Below are 24,148 nucleotides of genomic sequence, written 5' to 3' on the forward strand. Positions count from 1 at the left end.
TTTCCTCACTGGTGAAATGGGAGCGATAATAATAAAAGTGGATCTCATCCCATGGTCCAGTCTTCCACTTGGATACTTTTTGGTGACTCACCTTCTGTTGATCCCTTGCTTACTTCACAGGGACATTAGGAGATTTAATTAAAGTGTGTGGAATGCCTTAAGAACGATGAAAAGCGCTTTAGTTTCCTAACTCATCTCCTGGCCTGCTGTCTCCAGCATTCAGCTTGCACTCATATTGCCCTTGTAACTACTGTCATCCTAATGGAGATCTTATCCTCTGGGGCCAGCGCATGCGTCAGGGTTTTCCACTAGAGACGTACAGAGCAACCTGTGTTTCTACAGATTGCTTACAAAATCTGAAACATGCCCTTCACTGTTCACGCCACCAGAATGCCTCCTTGTAAAAATCGTCTTAACTTGCTGTGGCCGCGCCTAAAGCCCATCTCCTCTAGGGAGCCTTCCCAGTCGCCCCAATATCGGTGCATGCTGGCCAGATGCAGTTCCCCAGAGCACATGCTTTATGCCTCTTTTCTAACATTTACTGCACTCTGCTTTATATCATGGGCGTCCCGCTAACATATAACAAATATCAGTCCTGCACTGAATGCTCGCCCTGTGCCAAGCACTGTGATGGGGGCTGTTCTCTTTGCTATGGCAAGATGTTCTTTTGCATCTTTGTTTCCCATAGTATCTTTCTGTGGACCTAATAGATCCTCAGCAAACATTTGCCATGTTGAATTGAAATATATTCATGTGAAATCTGAGGGCTATCCTCCCAAATCTATAATCAAAGCAGCTTTCAAGGAGAATAATAGGCCATGATGCTCACGAAAACATCAGCTTGCTTTTGGCTGGAAGCATGTTTCATGAGTGTGGAACTGAGGGTGGTAGAAGGGAAACTGTTCCTTGGTTGCACAGACACCTCTTGGCCATGTGCTTCCTTGACGATTGCTAACATAGCTCAGAGTGGGCACCTATTTCCCCGTGTGTGGAACAGAATTAAAGTGGTTATCAGAGCAAGAGGTAGTTACACGCACATGCGGCTCTCCTTTTCATCAAGCCTGGGTGGCTTTTCTCATCCAGGTAGGCAGCAGTCATACTCGGAAGTCACTAGGACAAGACAAGGAGGGCTAGAACCAGGCTGGAAGAGATCTCAGCCTTTTTTCTGTGATCACCCTTCTTTACACTGAACAGGGCAGGTGTAGGCCTGACCATTCAAAGCATGTACGTAGCACTGATTCTTTTCACCTGAATTAGTTAAGCAGGTAGTGAAAGTCAAGACTTTTCCGTCTACAGCAAGCATGTCAGACTTGCGGCCCAAGGGCTGTATGCGGCCAACAACAAATACTAATTAACGATTACTCATTTATTTCAGCCCTTTGTATTCAGCATGTCTCTATCGAAATAAACCTACGTTTCTATGAAAATTGAAGTTGTTGTTGTTTTGTTTGTTGTTGTTGTTGTTTTGCGGCCCACATAAGCTTAAACCTTGTTTATTGGGCCTGTGTTAGCCTTTGAGTTTGACATGCTTGCTCTACAGTGTGGTCTTCCAAATAAGGAACCTGAGATGTTTTTGTGGGAAGTATTTGTTAGCTATACTAGTATAGTTATCCATGAGACTGAAATGCTTTCTGCAATTCAAGGAGATGGTTTAAAAACGAAACTGCCTTAAAAAGAAACTTATGTGGATGGTCTCCACATTCAAAAAGTTAACCTAAGAGCCATCATTCATAATTACTCTATAAAAGAATCACCTGCAGTAATTTTCTTACGTATTTTTAGTTTTCTGATTTATAATTGGCTTCTGCCAATTCAGACAGGACATGTTCTTGAAAACAGTCACGCCCTGTTGCTGCTGTTTTTATACGCTCAGGAGTCTTACTCTAACTTAAGGGAAAGTAAAAAAATTAAAAATCATGTGTATTCCTATGTGGCGTTGTACTGGGTGCAGAAGAATGACCTAAGATGGCATGTTCATTATCATCTGAGTGCTGGGAGTGCAAAGATACAGGACAGTTGTAAAAACAAACATGGCTTCAAAATCCATAGCCCAAAAACTTTTGGGAAAACCTGGTCCGTGGTTTTTAATAGTTTTCAGCTGTGTTGACTTTGGGACATAATGTGATATGCCATAAAAGAGGTGTGCCATGATTTCAGAATTATGTATCGGTAGAAATACATTGAATAAATATTCCAGGACAATTGTTAGCCCTTTGCTAACAACTGCTAACCTCTTCTTCTTTTCTGGTCCTGATTCTACTTCCATTTATCATTTCCTTGCTCCTGCTTTAATATTTGTTTTCTTCACTGTGCGTATCTGTAGTGCCAGTTCCCTCAACTCCTTTGTAGAATAGGCTGGATTAAAACAAGCAAGCATATGCATGTTAGTTAAGCACTGATTAAGTGTCGGGCACTGCAGGGGCTGAGGACTGAGGGAGGAGACATGATCTGCCCTCAAGGACCTTCAGATCTGGTGCAGAGACATTAGCATAAGAGGTGAGTTTCAAGGTTAAAGTTGGAGTGCTGGGCGAGAACCTAGAGTCAGCATCATACCCAGATTGCTGGAACAATAAGGACAAGCACCAGGAAAAGATTCTAATTAGAAATGGTGTCAAAGCCCCACCCACAGGTACAGGAGAAGTCAGCCAGCAGAGGAAAGGGGTGGAGAGGTAGAGCGGAGTGGGTTGGGTTGGTAAAACTCAGAATAAAAGAGGCAAAAACACATTCAAAGACATGAGACCAGTGCAGACATGTTGAGTCCAGAGAAGGACAGGCAGGCAGTTCAACACTCCAGGGCCCAGAGTGGGCCCCGGGGGCACACCAAGCTCCAGGCTCAGATTTACTTCTCAGTGTTGGCAGGGCCACAGAAGAGACACATCCAGCTCTGTCTGGGTTTTAGAGTCCTCAGTAGGCGTGGTCAAGGCACATCAGAAAGGCTCAGGGCAAGTCTAGAAGCTCTTACTGTGATCCCTGTGAGAGGTGGTTGTTCCAGCCAACGCAGTGGCTAACAGTGGTTCTCAACCTTCCTAATGCCGCGACCCTTTAATACAGTTCCTCATGTTGTGGTGACCCCCAATTTCATTGTTACAAATTGAACATAATTAAATCGTAGTGATGAATCACAAAAACAATATGTAATTATATATGTGTTTTCCGATGGTCTTAGGCGACCCCTGTGAAAGGGTCGTTTGACCCCCAAAGGGATCTCGACCCACAGGTTGAGAACCTCTGGGTCATGAGGAGGAAGAGGAAATGATGAATTAAAGAGCTGCGAAAATGGTGGGATTTAGGCCACTTAGAAATCAAGTACTTGTGAGCGAGGCAGGAGTCTTTGATGAAATTTGGGTTCTTTTGTCACATGGGCAATTGGGTGAAGTAGTGATAGAAAGGAAGTAGAGAATGCAGATGTCTAAATTCTACCTGAGGACATGGACATTGCCAGGTGCTGTGTTTGGCACCAAGTAATTATCCAATCAGTGTGATTCGATTGTCATAATCATAGGCTAAACTGTCTGACCCCAACAGAACTCTCTATGAAGTGCTAATCATAATCAATATTTGGCATTCCCTGAGCAGACCCAGGTTCAAATTGCAGCTCTCCACCTCTGTGACTCTAGACAAGTTTCTTCCCTTTTCTTGGCCTCCATTTCCTCATATAATATCAACCCAGCAGATAAGAAAGATAAAGTGCTTTTGTAGCACTTGATACAGAGTAGGAACTCAGTAAATGGTACTTAGTAAATGAACAAAAGGCATTGTTGTTGATTTCTACCCTTGAAATGAGCATGGGAGTTCTCTCTTATTTATCTTTGCATCTTCCTTAGGCTCTATCTGCCTAGTACTGGGCCCAATGAATATTTATTGAATCTATGATAACTGTTTTTATTTCATTTATTTTATTGTTTTCTGCTAACCTGTCAAAGATTGTTAACCCTCCTTTAAAAAAGATTCTTTTTATGTTTTGTCCTGATATGGTTTATCTTTACATGAAATTTTTTTTTTTGGTCCCTCTTTTTTCACTTATGAATAAATGATGACTCATCTATAATAATAAAAGCATAATATGCTAATTAGACCAGACGTCCATCTGGATGAAGCCTGGGTTCTGGGTGCCAGAGGGAAGCTGGTGCCGGCAGCCAGGGGAGGCAAGGCCTATTCTTGCAGAAAGTTTGTGCATCGGGCCTCTAGTACTTTATAATTTCTGACACTTTCTTATGAAACGTCTTCTTGTCAATCCCCATCTGCCTGCCTACCCCACACTGGACTGTGTTCAACAGGGGGATCTTGATCCTTGTGTGGCTTGACTGTGATTAAAACTACTCTGGCTGCTCAACCTTTGCCAGAATCCTCCCTGGGCTCCAGAATCTCCACTGGAGTCTAAAGCAGTCCATGAAGGACTCGTCAAACAGTTTGGATTTAATCCAAGTGAACCACAGCCACTGGAAAGGCATGCAATTTAATCAGAAATATTTGTATACAAACAATGTAAAATCTTGGGCATGATTGGCAAATTAGCAATTCTGTGATAATAAAGAAGAATTTGAAATAGCTCTCGCCTGCCTGTGTATTTTAGTTGGAGGAGTCACAATCCGTATTCTGTTATTTTACACTAGAGGCCCGGCACATGATTAAACCATGCGGGTTCCCTAGCCTAGCTGCAATCAGGGCCAGAGTCACCCCTCCACCTCCGTGGCCCCTGTCCCGTGAACCCCCACGCTCACAGCCCCCACCCCGCCATGGGAGCTGGACCGGTCCTTTGGTCATTTGGGCCCACAGCTCCCGCTTCCTCAGCTCCCTAACCTGGTGTTTGGTTGTCCGTTGGTCGTTTTGGATATTACAAACCCTGGCTTTTTATATATGTAGATGTGACCTTAGTATAAGCATCACATAGATTTACATTGGTAACATTTATCTTTTCCCATTTTATCCCCTTTTACTAATAGATTAAATAGATAAACATTAAAAACTGGAAAATACATTAAATTGTAATGAAGAAAAAAAGTACTTATTTTGTCCTTCTACCACCCAAAGATACAAGTAACAGTTTAGTGTTTCTGCTGAAGCTCTACATATATGTAGATACATACACTCTCAATAAATTTATAATGCTTTAAGTAGTTTTGTATTTGATTTTTCACATGTTATAATAAGGGTATTTTCCTATGTCATTAAGTAGTCTTTGAGACTATAACTTGAGTGTTAGCATAATGTTCCATCATTTATATAAACAGTCCCATATTATAGAATATTTTGGCCTCTATTCTAAGTAATGCCATAATGAAATCTTTGTGCATAAATAATTTTTACATGTCTCTAAATGTTTCCTTGAGACAGATTCCCAGTGGCACAGTAACATTAATGGACTTTAGATGCATATTATTAAACTGCTTTTCAAAAAAGTTGGGCAAATTTGCATTTTTTGCCAGTACTGTGTGTAGGAGGACCATCATATCACCACACTCTGTGGTCTTGCTTATCTTTCACAAACCAATCAATGGACCAGCTGGGGTTTTTTTTAAACTATAATTGGCAATATTGTATTAGTTTTAAGTGTCTCCCAAGTGACACTTTCTGTTGGATACCCACAGTGATCACGTCTGTTAGCTTTTAGGACTAAGTTGCCATTTAAATGGTCAGCTTTTTCCTGAAGTGTGAAGCTAGATCTGTATTCATGAAAAATTACAAATGGTTAGTTAGTTGATGGTTTCTGTGTTGAAAGTGTAACCTTAAATATGTTATACATTTTAAATGTTATTACTTAGCACAGTTGCACAAAACTGAAACCATGCATCCCAATCCCTCATGTTTGGGTTTTATTTGATAGCAGTAATTCCAAATAAATAGTTATTTAATTTTGGGGCATTTCGATAGTATTACTTTGTATTGTATCTTCTGAAAATTACTTTTAAAAATGCATCATGCTTCAGGTTTAGTTTATAGGCATGAGAATGTTATGTATGAAGCCACTACTCCCTTCATTGATATTACTAAGAACATGTAATTTCAACTAGACTGTGATATCTATTTGGATATAAAATAAAAAGTGCCCTACCCAGTTTGGCTCAGTGGATAGAGTGTTGGCCTGCGAACTGAAAGGTCCCAGGTTCGATTCGGTCAAGGGCACATGCCAGGTTGTGGGCTCGATCCCCAGTCGGGGATGTGCAGGAGGCAGCCGATCCATGATTCTTCTCTCATCATGGATGTTTCTATATCTCGCTCCCTATTCCTTCCTCTCTGAAATCAATAAAAATATATTTTTAAAAAACAAACACACCAATGTAAAACTAATTAAATAAATAAATAAATAAATAAATAAATAAATAAATAAATAAATAAAAAGTAATTATTTGCAGGATAGTTTTGTTATGCCCAGAATTCAAGATCCCCAAGATACCACGCCAGGGAGCCAGTCCGATGCAAAAGCAGAAGGTCCTTTATTGAGTTAGCTAACCCGACCCGGGCTTCCAGCCGACGCAGCAACCGGAAAACCGAGTGATATCCATGAGAAAATCAGGGCTTTAATAGTGAGGGGAGGGAGCTAGCTGTGGGCCTTGCCGATTGGCCAGGCGCCAAGTCGGGTCTTGTTACACAGGATGTGGTCATCTCTATGGCGCGCACATCCCTTGCTTGTCATTGGCTAGTTCAAAGAAATCCCGGGCGTGGCCAGCAGGGGCCTGGGTTTCCGGGAAGAAGGCACTCTTCTGAGCACATGGCCTCCGCCCCAACATGGAGGATCCAGGGTAGGATGGAGGGCATAGCCCTCGCCCTTTCAGTTTAATCCAATGGGAAATGGAATCTGGTTCTACATATTATGTGCTCATTTCACTTGTAAACTTCAGCAACAAAAAAAAGAAAATTTTTAATCTTATTGGAATTTCAGATTTATAGTAAATTTTGCTTATTCATTTTAGAACAAAACTGTTGGCTTTTATTCATTCTTAATTAAGGCATAAACTAATTATAGTTGACCCTTGAACAACACAGGTTTGACATGTGTGGATACTCTTATACTCGGATTTGTTTTCAATAAATATATAGTTGGCCCTCCATGCCCACAGTTTGCATCCTTGTGTTCCCTGCTGTGGATCCAAAATACTGATTTTATTCATAGTCGGTTGAATCCAAGGGTCAGAGGGCTGACTGTATACTATGTTGTTCTCTATCATTTTATATGAGAGACTTGAGCATTAAGAATTTTGGTATCTGGGGTTCATGGACCAATGGGAGAACTGTAATTAAGTTTTTGGGGAATCAAAAGTTATATGTAGATTTTAAACTCTCTGGGAGTCTGCACCCCCACATTGTTCAGGGGTCAACTATCTTCCTCTCTACTCAGTTTAGTTCAGTTTTACAGATGCAAATCAAATATTAGGTACTATATAAGCATAGGAGATAAAAGAGAGACCCCGATTTCTCTCTCTCTCTCTCTCTCTCTCTCTCTCTCTCTCTCTCTCTCTCTCTCGTCTCTCTCTCTCTTTCACACACACACTCACCACATAGTCAGAGAAAAATTCCTTAATAGATCAGTTAGGTCCTGTATGGCATGTGCTGTGATACACTGTTAAACCTCGTTATATGATATCTTCAATGTGAGTGCCCCCCAGCCCCAGTTAACAGGCTGCTTAGATAAAACAAACCTATGCGCCAATAAACTGACCACTCAAAAGTGAATTCCCATGCAAGCATTCCTATTTCCTAAATGCTAATTTCTGTTCCTGCTTAGCATCTCAGCATCCTTTTCTTCAGCTCTGGCCAAATACTGTAGATATTCATAAATATGAAGTAATATAATGCAAAAAGATTGCAAAGTAAAATTGAAGACTTTTTAAAAAGATGCAGTTTGTCATGAAGTTCATGGAAGTGATATCTGAGAAATGCGGAAACACATAGAAAGCCCCATGAGGATGTGACAGGAAGAGAGAGACACTGGCATGGAAAGTATCAGGATATGTGCCTCCAAAGAGAATAAGTTGCTTGACAATGGGTTAATAGAGGACCTTGATAAAAAAAAACAAAACAAACAAAAAAAAACAATAAAGTCTTCAGAAATATTTTTTCAATAACATTTTTCAAAACTGAGATGTAAAAGCCAAGTGAAGGATGTCATATCTTATAATTTTGTCCCCCCGAAATCCAACATTTAATTAATTTTTTGTTCTCACAATCAGGACATATTTATAATTATGACTTATTTTTTATTATATTTATCTTATTTTTCTAATTTGAAATCTTAATCAAGTCCTTAAAATGTGACTAATTATTTAATGTTTGTCTCTTACTATGTAACAGACCATCCCCAAAACACTAGTTTCAAACAATAACTATTTTATTCTTGTCTCCCATAGTTCTGTGGGTTAGCCAGACTCTGCTGGGTTGGCTGCAACTGAGCCTGCAGTCATGTGAAATGTTGGCTGGGTTAGAATGTTCAAGATAATTCACTCACTTTTCTGATACCTTCACAGAGCCGGCCACAGGCTGAGCTCAGTGGGGACCCTGGGGTGACTGGGAGCGCTTTCTCTCTCTCTCTCTCTCTCTCTCTTTCTCTCCTCCCCCCCACCCCCATGTCATTTCGGAGTCTCTCCTTTTCCATCTGGGAGGGTAGCTAAACTTCCTACCTTGCAGCTCAAGGTTCCCCAAAGAACAGAAGCAAAAACTACTTCCAAAGATTTGTGTCCCGAACTGACATAGAGCATCACTTCTGCCACATTCTATTGGCTGAAGCGAGTCGCAGGCCAGCTCAGGTTCAGTGTGGAAGGGAGCTGCATGAGGATTTGAATATTGGAAGGTAGGGTTCACTGAAAGCCATCCATGGAGACCAGCTGACACACTGTATTAAGTGCGTCCATTTAAACAGGCATTTCCAGCATCAATTATCATGGATACTGAGGACCTCCGATAGCTTCAATCACTTCGGTGGGTCATGTACAAAAGCCTAATGAATTCTGATGTCAATCTCAATAGTCAATCTGCTTTTAACAATCACAGGCCTTCAGTGAAGGCCTTCATTTATAAGCAAAATTAGAACCTCCGTTTGATTAAGAAACTTCACCCTCTTTATTGGTAGTGGTTTTTTTAAGAACAAGTTTAGGTTCATTTGCCTAAGGATACTCAGCAAATATTGAGGAAATAATTCAAAGTTTGGAGTGTAGTAATTCTGAACATTTATAATTTAGGTTATGCTTTTACATATAATCTTATTTGCTCTTCATTCCAAATCTCATGCAGTAGATATTATTCTAGTTTTCAAATAAGAAAACTAATTCATCCTAAGCTTTTAAGTTTTCTACAGTCACACAGCTAGGAAACTTTGGAGTCAGGACTCCAGGTTCAGGGTTACCTATCCCTCTTAGAGTTTCCTTATAAACTTACAAGGATCTAAAACTTAAGTTCACTCATATAATCTCTCTGTCTCAGTGTCTATCTCTCCATGTACATGTATGTATGCATCCACATGCATATAAAATATACATTTAAAAAACATTCTTAAAGTGCAGCCTTCATTGATAATTAATGAATGCGACTGATAGTTAATGAATAAAATTCACTCATTCTCTCTCATTACATGGATATGTACGTAGGCACATGTATGTAAAATAAACATTTTTAAAAATTACTTAAAGCACAGCCTTCCTTGATAGTAAATGATCTATAGAAAGTCAATACTATCCCTTTCAGGTTAAAGGATATCACAGAAGTATGGAGGTCATCTGGTCTAATCCCTTCATTTCACAAAATGGGAAATCAGGCTCAGAGTTGTTAAGTAACTTGCCAAAGTCACACAGCTATTTAGTGGAAGAGCCAAGAGCTCTGACTCTGAATCTACTGTTCTTTCAACTACACAAAGCCACATTAAGAATAGCCTTTCAAATGAAATTGTGTGAGGAATACAGATAATTTATGTGTTTAAAACAGTAATTTGTGATTTGCCAGGAATTAAAACACAAATTTTAAGCATTTAATTGCTAAATACAGTTAAGGACCAGCTGTGCAGTTTGCTCAAAATAGGAGACAGCCCATAGCTAGGAACCCATGGAAGAGAAAATTTCTTCTATAAAAAGCTGAAAACTAACTTCTCATGTGAAGCGTTCTTCACGGAGAAGAAGTTGTAACTGTTTATTGGATCACTTGGTGTGATGTTTCACTCCCAGGATCCTATGTGAGTAGCCAAATCAAGAAATTTACATGAAACGTTCTCACAGCACTGAGTGTGGAGCCCTCTGAGAATGAGGAAGACTGCGATGTGCTGTTTTCTAAATGGAGACGGACGTAAAGGTCAGCTCTGCGGCAGGGCTCTGGCAGCGCTGCTCTCCTCCAGCTTCGGGGCGTTACTGTCATAGGCAGTGAGCCGTGCTCCCTTTGTCCACTCTTCTTCCTCCTCCCCTCCCCCTCCCTCACACCATTTCTTTTATTAAGGAGAAAACACTTCCAGTTTGTTGACTAAACAGATAACAAATTCAAGAAGCCAGTACAGTCACGTACAGCTTAACGACAAAGATATATTCTGAGAAATGTGTCGCTAGGTGATTTTTTTCGTGGGGACATTATCGAGTGCACTTACAGAAACCTAGATGGTATAGCCTACTACACACCCAGGCCTATGGTCAAGCTATTGCTCCTAGCCTACAAGCCTGTATAGTATGTTACTGTACAAAACATTTTGAAATCAAATCAAGCACAAGAGAAAATGATGCAATCAAGAAACACGATAAACACAAGATGTATGAGGCTGCTGCCAGCTATCACAATGTGTTGTGTCATAGCAAACTTTTTTTTGGATAAGTAGAAATAGTAGACTCTAAACTAATAGTTAAAAGTAGAGGATGGCAAATACATAAACCAGAAGCATAGTCATTTATTATCATTATCAAGTGTTACGTACTGAAGATAATTGTATGTGCTGTACTTTTATACAACTGGCAGTGTGGTGGGCTTGTTTACAATAGCATCACCACAAACACGTGAATAATGCGTGCTACTATGTTAGGATAGCTATGCCATCACTAGGCAATAGGAATTGTTCACCTCCATTATAACCTTGTGGAATATGTAGTCCATTGTTGGCCGAAACGTTGTTATGTGTCACGTGACTATAGTACTTTTACCAAAGTCAAAGTGTGTGTGACTCACAAGGCTGGCCAGTTGACATGTTTTTGACAAAAGAGTCAATTAAGCCACAAGACTGATGCCTTCTGTTGAGTAGCTCGATGGGATTTCTGGATTTAGTAATCGCCACTGACTGTTCACATCAAGGAGTGCAGGGCAGGGCTCCTCTGAATGCCCTTGTCCAGGAGTGTCACTTCCTGGGTATATCTCTGCCACCATCTTCATGTTTGTTATCTGGAATTTGGAAATACGCCTAGGTTTCCTCTTCTACTTCCTTAGTCAAATAGAAAAAAAAAGGTGGGGGGGAAGCTTGGGAATGAACCCACTCCTTTCCTCTGAAAGAAGATACAAGCTGCTCATTTGTATCTCTCAGTGGCTTTGTTTTGTTTGAGGAACTTGCTGGGTCCCATCATTGTTCTCTGTACTAAAGCGGTTGGATTTATTTCTCTTTATTCAGGCATGGTTATTGATTTTTTGACAATGTTTAATATGAAAAGTTATAGATCTCCATGCAGTAGAGCCATTTGCCATAAATACCTGGGCAAGTGGCCGTGTGGTGATGTATGTGAGGAAGAAATCCTTGTGTCACCATTGTTCAACCACCAGACCAATTCTGTTTGAGAGAAGATATGTCACGTTGAACCTGCACATCATGTACTCAAAAAAGCTTTAAAAAATATTGTGTGGTTTTAAAAATATTTTGGTTATAAATCAAATGTCAGCTTTAAGTGCAGTGTTCATAGAGTGGCCACTCTGTGTGATGTAACCCATAAAAAACAAACAAACAAACAAAAACCAGAAGTGCCCACAGATTTGCACCAGCCTGCAGTTTTTTCATAGGAGTCCATTTATTTGGGAGAACTTTTGTAGCACCAGCAAGTCTAGTTAGAAACTTCCATCTGCTGTAGCTCTTCCTGTTTCTGCTTTCTCACCATCTGCACTGATGTCATCTCAGACCAAGCCACCACCTAATTCATTCCACATCCTAGCAACACCCACTGAGCCACCTTCCCCCCGTTCTCTACATGGCTGCCAGATTATTCATTTCATGCCTTCTCCTGCATAAAACTCTGGAATGCCTTCCATTTTTAAAAATCAGGGTTTGACCAGGGAAGGAAAGCAAGGATAAGTGAAATGGATTGAGGGATTTATTATGGGGATTCAAGCTTGCACAGTTGTTAGGGCAGTGAAAATTGTAACCACATAGAACCTTTATTTCTTTAACTAGGAGCCCAGCGCATTAAGCCCTCAGGACAATGAGGTTCTGATCAGCATCAATAATCATAGGAACAAAATCTCAGGTCTGTTGGCCTCAGAGACAGAGTTTTGGTAAAAGTAGGGATAACATCTAGTCCTCAGTTGGTTTCAGCTTCAGGCCCAGAAAAGCTGTGAAACCAGACAAATAATGCCATGGCTGACCACAGCGCTGGATGCACTGATCCTAGGGCCACCCAATCAGTAGAGACCACCACGCTGATTGTGACCCTGACTCCCTGGGCACCATGACTAATGATTTTCCTCTGTATAACACGTCCCCTCGAAGCCATTGGGGAGCCAGGTCGTGAGCATGAGCTCAGCTGAGTCTCCACCTGTGGGCCACTTCCTAACACAAACCCTGGCTTTCTCTGCTGCAGCCTCCTGTTCATGTCTTACTGGGCTTTGATTCACTCAGGTAACTGGACCCCTTTAGTCTGGCAGCAAAACCAATTCACCAAACATCAACTTGCCAATTTGACCATCGCATTTAAAACTGTAAAGCAGGGTCCTTTAACCAGGTCTGGGGCTGGATGCAGCAGAGGCAGGGGTGGGAAAAGAGCAGATGGCCATGAATTCCACTCATTCATATGAAAGATATTCAGGAAGTCCTAGCCTCTGAAATGTGAAATGTAATCGACATGGATATTCGACCCAAGCAGAAATAAAAATTGTAAGCATAATTACCAGGATGAAATCTCAGTGGAACTAAGTCGCCTCCAGACTATCCACCCACCAACAAATCTCCAACAACTTGGCAAATTTCCATAGTTTATAAAAGTTAATTCATGCACGTATTTCTAAAAATGACAAAGCCTACATATTGTCTCTGGTTTTCAGTTCAGTGCTGTTTTCTGAGTCTCTTCTTTTTTTGCTCCTTTTTTTTTTTAATGGTCTATTTTTTTTTATTCTTTTACTGTTGTAATTAGCTATGTATTTATAGTAGGAAGGAGCAAAGGGAGGCTGACATTATAACCATGGTCATCTGGGCAGCTTCACCAGGAAGCTGCAACTTTACACTCCACAGGGAACCAGCAGCCCATTCCCTGCAAATCACTGCGGGAAGGGTTAGAACAAAGGGGGAAATGGGTGCGTGAGCAATGGAGTCCGGTGATGTAGGGAAGGTGATTGCCTGTTCATCTAACCTGGGAACAAAGATCATTGGCTAGAGGGGTGAAGCGAATGCAAGCCCACAAAAATTGAGGAATACATAATCCCCAGACAAAGGAGTTCTCTCTCTGTTGTTCCTCTGGCTTTGCTCCTGCTTTCTTGCACTCAGCTATGCTCCCTCCGTAGCCATGTGGCCCTAGAAGCTGCATGCGGACCCCACCCGCAAGGGACTGCAACTGGGAACACAGGCTGATCTAGCCACATGCTGGACTGGAATGTGCTATTTTGAATGGAGACTCAGGGCAGTAACTTTAATCCTAGCTCTGCTGAAAACATAGCTGGACTTCTTCCATGCTAGGACAGAGGGAGGGGGGCCTTGGAAATGCAGGGGTTTAATTCCATGAAAATAAATATTCATTCTCCCATGCGAGTCTTAGAAAATTACTTGTGACATCACAAGAATTCCCTTCCACCGGCAACAGGTGGGGACACAGAGAGCGCCCCACCCATAACAAGTCTACACCCCCTAGAATTAGAAGGCTGTCCCCCTTTAACTAGGCTGTGAGAATAATTACAGCCAATCCTCCATCTCTCTCTCTCTGCTCAGATTTCACATTGGAAGTACAACAAAACTGTGACAAACGTGTTTATAGCTCCAGTTGTCCCTTGTCCCACTACCCTCTGTGTGCGCTAATACTGAACAAAGCAGCTTCCCATGGATTTTCCACAGAATGGCCGAAGCCTGCTTTCTTTGTGGGGGCTGGGGGGTGGGATTCACTCCTGTCTGCACAGTTGTGTTCTGCAGCTCTCCTTGCCCAGTGCTGCCCTCCTTGTCTGTGAACTCTCATCTCTAAGGAGGCAGGCCCCTAACAGCCTGGCCTGTGCACTGAGAAGAGCGCCACTCCCAGGCTGGCTGTGGTGGGAAGACAGCTCCCTCGCTGCACAGTGGCCGTGAGTTCTATCTTATCCGACTAAAAGACACAGTCCAGCTTAGAGCCTGGTGGCTACGGCTTGTTCTGTACACATTGTGTCTTATCATACAGCAACAGCTCATCCTGCCGAGAGCGTTTGCAGGAAATTCCCAGAAGAGATGACCTTTCTGAAGGTGTTTTTTTGTGTGTTTTTTCCACAAAGACTCACAGCTTGTGAGCTTAAAACTTACCAACCTTGCTCTTTCAAATTTCTATCAATTGAATATGCAGGTTGGTACTCTTCTAGGAAAAATGATGGTGTATGATCAATTTTTTCAAGTTTCAGCCCCCCAGTGACCCGCTAGGAGCACATGTGCAAGAACATCAGCCAAAAGGAAGGAAAGAGTAAATGAACTCTCATAGAAGAGTGAGCTGATTATTAATTGTGCTGTGGTTTCATCAACTGAAGGAACTAGCTATGCAGACTTTGCTCTCAGTAACAGGGAATAGGCAGTATTGAACAGAGAGTTCCTCGACATCAATGAAAACTATGCCCTGTGAAGTGACTGGCAGCTACTTAGTAGTTCTCTAAACAGATACCATCCTCTTTCATCCTGATCACTGATAGGGAATTTTTGGACTGGAACCCGGATTCTTTGTCCGCTGGAGTCGAAGAATGAATCCACAGACAGAAGGTGGTATAGCAAAGGTGGAAATTTATTAAAGAAGAGTACAGACTCCCAAGTAGGGAGAGGGAATGGGTCCCACTGAGTTTCCATGGTTTATAAAGTTCCTGTGCCCTGATATCCCTTCTGATTGGTCAATATTCCCTTTCATATTGGTTACTATAGTAACTCCTGAGGCTCTCCTCCCTCGTTGCCCTCTTATTCCTTTTGGGCTTTCTTCCTTCTTCTTTATTTTGTAAATATAGACCTTTTTTGGCTACTTCCAGTTCCCTTGTCTTATGGAAATATACCTGTTGCTGCTCCCTTGTCTTATGGAAATGTAACTGCCCCTGGCTTCGTTGTGTTATGGAGATGTACCTTCTCCCTGTCTATAGAACTATGTTGTTGTTTTTTTGCATGGACCCTATTCTAAAAAGTCTCTAAACCTGCCTATGTTCCCCTAAAATTCCTCTTTCATCACCATGGAAATTATTGCGATATTGGGAGCGTGTCTTGCTGAAGACCATTATCAACCAAAAACAAATGTCCATGCTAGCCCCAAGCTCTAAAGTTCTCTGTTAAATGGCCTCAATCAATCATTTACACATTGTGGGCCAATATGTATCAAACACCTGGGCTTCAGATAATTGCAGTGGCTTGATGTAATTGGACTTTATCTCAGTACTCCCTTTTCTCCAACCCTGACTTGTTTTCACTGTGCCCATTACAAATTTGTCCTGTACCCATTGCTCCCCCAAATGATCGCCTCTCTCAACAACCACTCCCTCTGAAAAGAAATAACCTACACACACATAATTGTTCTTTGAACTAGCAAAACAAAGCTACTATTTATCCAATGTGTGCTATGCGCTTTTGCATGTCTTTCTGTCTATGGCACCTAATTTCATTATGAAAGCCTATGAAATGTGCATTGTTATTCTCATTCACAGATGAGAAAACTGATGCTCAGAAAGTCAGAGAAGGTCCTCAGAAGGATGTGGGGAAAAGCGATTTCAGAATGTCTTCTAAAAGAACAATTTGAGAGCTTCCAAAGGCACTTTTTCACAGTTCCCAGTCAGTTTTTTCACTGTCCTCTGTTGTGTCTGGTTGGTGCTGTGTGTGGAGGGAACACTGGGTTTGCTCTTGGCCACCACTTTCAGTAGCCCCTGCTTCTTTCCGAGTAAAATCCCTTTGTTTCAGAAAAGTGCTTTCAAATGGAAGTGCTGCGGTTGGGGTTCTTGCTGTTACTGATAGAAACGGTGAAAACTTAACTTGTGTTACAAACTAAAGTAAATACAGGATAAAGGAAGAGGTACTTACTCTTTCTAGAGAGAGCAGATTTCAGTTTCAATAAATCATAGGTGCTTTCATTATGACTAGGATTTTTAGCTTTATTTTCAAAGTGTGTTTCTATGTGCCATAGATAAAATAAAACATCAAGAGTGAAGAGGTTTGTTTGTTTTTCCATTGTTAAACCTAGGTGCCCCCCTCCTCCTCCCTGAGTTGTCTTTTGGGGAATAATCTGTGAAATCATCAAGGTTGGATATTTTGTCTTTTTCCTCTTTCTAGCTTCAATTTCTGGCACATGGTGGACCTTCCACAAAAGTTTGTTCCTTTGGACAGTAAATGACTAATGGAATCACCAGTAGCCCCAGTATATTTAATTTAGCTGGGAAATGACAAATGAAACAGTTCTGATGCATGATGGCTGGTTTTGATATGTTATGATTATAAAGGTTTTTTAAGTGGAGATTATTGTTGCATTATCCAGGGAAGCATAGCTATGACTAATGAGATAAAATTAAGCAAAAGAAAAATATGAACTGAATATCAAGAAATCTTTCCAGTAGATGAGGCTGGGATTTGATCAGGCAGAGGAGTCCCAGGGGAGGTGGTCGGGACACTTACCACCGTGCGTGTCACTGAGCGCTGCACTGAGCTCCCGCAATTTACAGGGACAGACCCCGGCTGCGGCAGGATGATAAGTGAGATCGTATTTCTAGTTTCACTGATTTCTTTCTTACACGGGTTATACATTCACAGCCTCCCGTCCCCTATGGAAAGAATTTATGTGTGTGTTAAATTTTCTGACTATAGTTTCCTTTTTTCCAGAAAATACTCCTTTTAGAGCATCTCCGGGTACCCTCAGAAATGTCTTCTTTAAGTGGCAAAGTCCAAACTGTTTTGGGACTACTGGAGCCAAGCAAACTGGGCCGCACTCTGACCCATGAACATTTGACAATGACCTTTGACTGCTGTTACTACCCACCTCCTCCACCTCACGAAGCTATCTCTAAGGAACCTATTATGATGAAAAATTTGTTTTGGGTTCGGAAAAACCCTTATTCCCATAAAGAGAATCTTCAGTTGAATCAGGAGACCGAAGCCATCAAAGAAGAATTGTTGTATTTTAAAGCCAGCGGCGGAGGGGCCATGGTGGAGAACACCACCACAGGGATTTGCCGGGACGTGCAGACTTTGAAGCGGCTTGCAGAGGAGACCGGTGTCCACATCGTAGCAGGCGCTGGGTTTTATGTGGATGCAACTCACTCTTCAGAGACCAGAGCCATGTCTGTGGAGCAGGTAGGAAGCCCTAAGTTCTTTGACAATATTTGCATAGACATTCCGAATAGCCAGAATTCAGATGTTGGATTATCTCCACATGTCATCTACATTTGGAAATGTCATTGGCTCACAGGTAGCTGAGCATTCTACAGAAATTTGCTAGATAGCAAGGACATCTTCCAATTGAGACCCAAATGAGAAACATTTCATTCCATAAAGAAAAAGTGCTGGGGTTCTTGTCCCAGCATCAAGAAGGGTTCAGGAATCTGGAGAAGGCTGTGCGTAGATTTAATAGGAATCCAGAGACTAATAAAGAGTCCGGAGATGAGATATAATTTTGAAAGGCATTGGGGGTCAGAGGAGCTTAGCTAAAGGAGCTAAGATCCAAGATCTTAAGCCTAAGGTCTTAGGTTCTCCCTGTCCCCAGGACCCCATGCTTTTTATTAACACAACTTGTCCTGAGGCGAGGCAGAGATATACACTTCAAAGGGTCAGGGTTTAGTACAGAGTCCATTGTCAGAATGGGGGAATTAGCCTACGGCTGTTCAGGTATTTGGCCAGTAGGAGGCAATAACATGTAGATTAAGATGCCTTTTAGCTGTCTGGCAGCCAACAATCAGTTTAATGTATCCTATTCAGGTTTGGGGAAATGCCTTCAGCCATTCCCAACAGGTGACTACATGTGTGACTCAACCCTGTTGAGTCCCCAAGTCTCATCAACCTTTTGATGAAACTCTTGAAATTATGACATGCTGGAATTGGTCTTCGGCAAAAAAGCATTGAGGAAGGAGATCTTAATGCTCTGGTCACTGCAAAACCCAACGTGTTAATACTTAGATCCATGTACACTGCACCGCTGCTCAGCAGTGGCATCCCGGTCTGTTTGTAAACCTCAGTTTCTCATGATAAGCTTCGGTTATGCAACCTCAATTTTGTTGCTGGGTTTTATAATAACCAGCCATAAAAATTCACTGTAGGGTGAAACTTGGCAGGCAGAGACTTGGCACATTTGGGAATATGTTTCCTTCTCCTTTTATAAAACAGGAGGGGTGGAAGAAAATCCATTCCCCTGTTGTTGTCATAAGCTCTTAAGCAAGAATGAGTGTAAGAAACTAAATCTTTCAGGGTCTAAAAGAACAAATAATCAGCAGAACTTTGGGGCATGTGTATGTGCTCTCTTTCTAGACATCCATGTAGGTGTTTAGACATACATGTATATATTTATCTATCTTTCATTGCCTGCTTAACAGGCTTAGCATGTCAGTTGCAACTTTTACAAAGCCTCAGTTAATCTTTAAAATACTTTGTTTTCCAAATCTTTATCTGCATTACTTTCCAATCACGCCTTTCCCTTTATATATATTTACATTATTTGAAGTCTATCATGATGTCAACAATAAACAGTCTTCCAACTACTCTCAGCAGGACCTGTAGATCTGACAAAAAAAAATGCAATATCAGTATTGTGTGCTGTGAATTTTTTATGGTAAAAGAATGCATAAATAAGGGGGAATTAAAGAATTACTTGATACAGTTGATGTAGATCCAAGAGTAGTCTTTTTATGTCTAAACTAGAGGCCCGGTGCATGAAATTTGTGCGGGGGACAGGGGTGTCCCTCAGCCCAGCCTGCATCCTCTCCAATCTGGGACCCCTCGTGGGATGTTTGACTGCCGGTTTAGGCCCAATCCCTGTGGGACATCCCTCTCACAATCCAGGACATCCCTCTCACAATCCGGCACTGCTGGTTCCCAAATGCTCACCTGCCTGATGGCCCCTAACTGCTTCTGCCCGCCAGCCTGATCACCCCCTAACCACTCCCCTCCCAGCCTTATCAATGCCTAACTGCTCCCTTGCTGGCCCGATTGCCCCAAAGTGTCCTCCCCTGCTGGCCTGATCCCGCCCCCAACGGCCCTCCCTGCTGGCCTAATCTTGCCCCCAATGGCCCTCCCCTGCCGACCTGATTGCCTCTAATGGACTCTGCCTCAGCCCCCACCAAGATGGCTTTGTCCAAGTTGGATGTCCGGAAGATGACTGGTCAACCCAGTCTAATTAGCATATTACCCTTTTATTAGTATAGACTAGAGGCCTGGTGCACCAAAATTTGTGCACTCGGGCGGGGGGGGGGCGGGGGAGGGGGTCCCTCAGCCCAGCCTGTGCCCTCTCACAGTCTGGGACTCCTCGGGAGATAATGACCTGCTGGCTTAGGCCTGCTCCCGGGTGGCAGAGGGCAGGCCCAATCTCTAGGTGCAGCTTCTGGTCGGGCTCAGAGCAGGGCTGATTGGGGAGTTGGGGCGCCGCCCCCTGTCATGCACAGAGCAGGGCGGATCGGGAGGTTGAGATGCCACCCTCAGTCACGCTCAGGGTAGGGCCGATTGGGGGGTTGGGGCACCGCCCCCTGTCACACTCAAGGCAGGGTCAATGGGGAGGTTGCGGCGCCACCCCCTGTCACGCACAGAGCAGAGCCAATCAGGAGGTTGGGGCACTGCCCCCTTTCACTCACAGAGCAGGGCCCATCAGGGGGGTTGGGGCTCTGTACCCTGTCACGCACAGAGCAGGGTCGATCAGGGGGTTGGGGAGCTCCCCCCTGTCACGCACAGAGCAGTGCCCATCAGGGGGTTGGGGAACTCCCCCCTGTCATGCACAGAGCAGGGCCAATCAGGGGGTTGAGGAGCCCCCCCCTGTCACTCACAGAGTAGGGCCGATATGGGAGTTGGGGCACCGCTCCCTATCACACACAGAGCAGGGCGGATCAGGGGTTGGGGCACGGCACCCTGTCACACTCAGGGCAGGGCCAATGGGGAGGTTATGGCTCTACCCCATCACACACAGAGCAGGGCCCGTGGGGGGTGGGGAGGTTGGGGCACCGCACCCTGTCACACACAGAGCAGGGCCGATCAGGGGGTTGGGGCACTGCACCCTGTCACACACAGAGCCGCAGGGCGATCAGGGGGTTGGGGTGCCTTCCCCTGTCACGAACAGAGCAGGGCAGATAGGGAGGTTGTGGCCCCGCCCCCTGTCACACACAGAGCCGCAGGGCGATCAGGGGGTTTGGGCGCTGTCCCCTGTCACGCTGATCCCGGTGCTGGGAAGCATATTACCCTTTTACTATATAGGATAGAGGCCTGGTGCACAGGTGGGGGCCAGTTGGTTTGCCCTGAAGGATGTCCTGGATCAGGGTGGGGGTCCCGCTTGGGTGCCTGGCCAGCCTGGGTGAGGGGCTGATGGCTGTTTGCAGCTGGTCACACCCCATTTTGGGTGGGGGTCCCCACTGGGGTGCCTGGCCAGTCTGGGTGAGGGGCTGAGGGCTGTTTTCAGGCTGGCGGGTGACTGAAGCTCCCAACCACTCCTTTTTTCTTTTTCTTTTTTATTCTGGGCCAGTTTTAGCTCTGAGGCTTGGCTCCAGCTCTGAGGCCTCGGCTGCTGAAAGCAGGTATCTGGTTTGTTTGGGTTCTATAATCGAAACACTGTTTCAACTCCAGCTCCGAGATCCCGGCTGGCTGAAAGCAGTTTCCTGGAGTTTGTTTAGATTCTATATTTGTAACAGTGTTTCAAACTGCAAGCTCAGAGGCCAGCAGCGGCAGGCAGGGAACCTGGCTTCCTCCGTCACTGAAGCAAGCAAGCCTCATTTTCGCTTCAAGCTGCCTGGCTGCCAGCCGCCATCTTGGCTGGCAGTTAATTTGCATATCGCCCTGATTAGCCAATGGGAAGGGTAGCAGAGGTACGGCTAATTACCATGTTTCTCTTTTATTAGATAGGATAGATTATTTAGGATAGGATTGCTTAAATTGGGGTTGGGGGAGAGCCTTTTTCAGCCGGAGGAGATGCTCTTAGCAGACAAAAACACATAATCCCTATATCTGGACTGATTGCCAGCCATATGCACTATACTGCCAAAGCAGTCCCAGATTAGGTTCTGATTGGTTGGTTTCTATGCCAGTCAGCATCAAAAGGTCCGCCTTCTAGGCAGCCATTGGCTCCTGGCACTTCACCCAGATTTGGTTCTGAGTGGTCAGTTTCTATGCCAGTCGGCGTCTCTGGGCCTATCTCTGAGCCTTATCAAAGAGGTAGAGCTGATCAGCAGCCCCCAAGGAGGCCCAAGAGAAACAGAGGCGGGGCTACTGGAGAAGCCGGGAGAAAAAGAGAGAGGCAACAGCTGATCAACAGCTGAGATGGAGGCTGCGGATTAGACCCTGCCTCTCTCTCTGCAGGCCTCTGTCTGGGCCTGATCCACAGCCCCCTTCCAGTGTTTGGTTGAGCCTGCAGTCGTTACAGACCCTGGCTCTTTATATATATAGATGCTTCTCTGGTTAAATTATAGATTTTTTTTTCATCTGAGTATACTTTCATTAAGTCATATTTTCCCCCCAATATCTCCTAAAGCTATACGTTTCTTGCTAAATAATCACAATAAGATATTACTGAATCTTTGATTTAGAATTACTTGCTGAATTTGAGATATGGCCAGCAAAATGCCTCTCTCCTTAACCAATATTAATGGAATGAATGATGAATACATTTTTGTAGAATGAATAACTAAATGAATAAGTTCATTAACACACTGTGGCAATACTCTGTTGAGAAGTTTCACAGTCTATAAGGTATTTTCTTTCCCACCCTTCCTTAGCTTACTGATGTCCTCATTAATGAAATTCTCCACGGAGCGGATGGCACCAGCATCAAGTGTGGTGTTATTGGAGAAATTGGTTGCTCCTGGCCTCTGACTGAGAGCGAGAGGAAGGTACTTCACGCAACTGCTCATGCCCAGGCTCAGCTTGGCTGTCCTGTTATCATTCATCCTGGAAAGAATCCAAGTGCACCCTTTCAGATTATCCGAATATTACAAGAAGTAGGTATGGACATCTCCAAAACAGTTATGTCGCATCTTGATAGGTAAGCAACTTATGTACAAACTAGAGGACCAATGCACGAAATTCGTGCAAGGGGCTTGGCCCTCACAGCCCTGGCTGCCTCGGCCAGCCCTCGCAGCCCCTGCTAGCCCTCGAAGCCCCTACCAGCCCTGGCGGGTCCTCACAACCCCAGCTTCGTCTGGAAGGTCGTCCAGACAGTATAATGAGCATATTAGCTCTTTATTATATAGGATTAGTTCAAACCTCCAGATGATTATGGATGATTAGATGTGTAGGGGACAGCAAAGTAGCTGACTATATAAGCAGATGTTGGCTGGAGTTAATCTCATGAATAAGCCTGACAATGTTGCAAAGGCTACACATTAGCTTTTAGATTGAATTGATTAAGGAATTAACACTGTATAAGTGTATTAATACATTACAGTTACTTCTAAATTGGGTACATCTTGGGTATGAGGATGTGTTTTTCATTATTTCTGGAAAACCTCAGCCCTTGTCTTTTCAAATATTGCTTCATCCATATTTTCTTTATATTTGCATCATATTCCAAGTTGATTTATGTAGGATCTAATTACCTGTCCTCCATGTCTCTTAATATCTTCTCCATATTTCCATTTATTTTCATCTTTGCACTGTAATTTCTTCAACTCTATCTTCCTATTTCTACTTCTCTCTCCATTGAAAGTGATCTGTTGCTTAGACTATCAATTTGCTTTACTAGTATAATACTAAGAACTATAGTTTTTCTTTATTTCTTTTCAAATCTGCGTGGTTAATTTTGACACATGTTTCCCCCTTCAACATGTTTTCAACTCAAGTGTTAAAAAATATTGTGCATACAATGTTTACCTTATAATTAATAAATCTAATTTCTATTTTCTTTTTTACTCTAACTTTTTAGTTTGTTAATTCTTCTGGCTCTTGTTCATATGAGGTTATTTCCTTGTATTTAAAAAATGTTTTTTGGTCTTCAGATTCCTTGAAAATTATTATGAGTCTTGGGTTGAGTAGTGCCCCCTATTTTTTGTTTTGTTTTGTTGGTTTCTTATAGGTAGTTAGGGGGCACTTCTACCTTAGTATACTTTATTTATTTTTTAATTCTTTATTGTTTAAAGTATTACATATAGTATTACATATGCCTTCTTTTTCCTCCATTGACCTCTCCCCAGCCACCCCTACCCCCCAGCATATGCCCTCACCTTCCTGGTATCTGTGTCCATTGGTTATGCTTATATGCAGGCATACAAGTCCTTTGGTTGATCTCTTACCTCCCCCTCCCCACCTTCCCTCTGAAGTTTGATGGTCTGCTCAATGCTTCTCTGTTTCTGGATCTATTTTTGTTCATCAGTTTATATTGTTCATTATATTCCACAAATGAGTGAGATCATGTGATAATTATCTTTCTTTGATTGACTTATTTCACTTAGCACAGTGCTCTCCAGGTCCACCCATGCTGTTGCAAATGGTTAAGAGTTCTTTCTTTTTTACAGGAGTGTACTATTCCATTGTGTAGATGTACCACTGTTTTTTAATCCACTCATCTGCTGATGGGCACTTAGGCTGTTTCCAAATCTTAGCTATGGTAAATTGTGCTGCTATGAACATAGGGGTGCATATGTCCTTTCTGATTGGTGTTTCTGGTTTCTTGGGAGATATTCCTAGAAATGAGAT

The 24,148-nt window shown here is 43.0% G+C and overlaps 1 protein-coding gene across 4 annotated transcripts in view; it reads left to right on the forward strand.

The window, feature by feature from the left end:
- PTER (phosphotriesterase related) overlaps positions 1-24,148 on the forward strand; it is a 74,452-nt gene that overhangs the window by 21,739 nt on the left and 28,565 nt on the right. For 3 of the 4 annotated variants that reach the window (XM_059660168.1, XM_059660176.1, XM_059660187.1), the window contains 2 exons: positions 17,156-17,626; positions 22,234-22,499. In XM_059660168.1, coding sequence (XP_059516151.1) covers positions 17,195-17,626; positions 22,234-22,499 — 698 coding nt within the window. In that variant the 5' untranslated portion in view covers positions 17,156-17,194. Of the gene's footprint in view, positions 1-17,154; positions 17,627-22,233; positions 22,500-24,148 lie in introns of all 4 variants that reach the window. The other variant, XM_059660157.1, reaches the window with a different exon arrangement.

This window comes from Myotis daubentonii, chromosome 1 (genome assembly GCF_963259705.1).
Source record: "Myotis daubentonii chromosome 1, mMyoDau2.1, whole genome shotgun sequence".
Lineage (NCBI taxonomy): Eukaryota > Metazoa > Chordata > Mammalia > Chiroptera > Vespertilionidae > Myotis > Myotis daubentonii.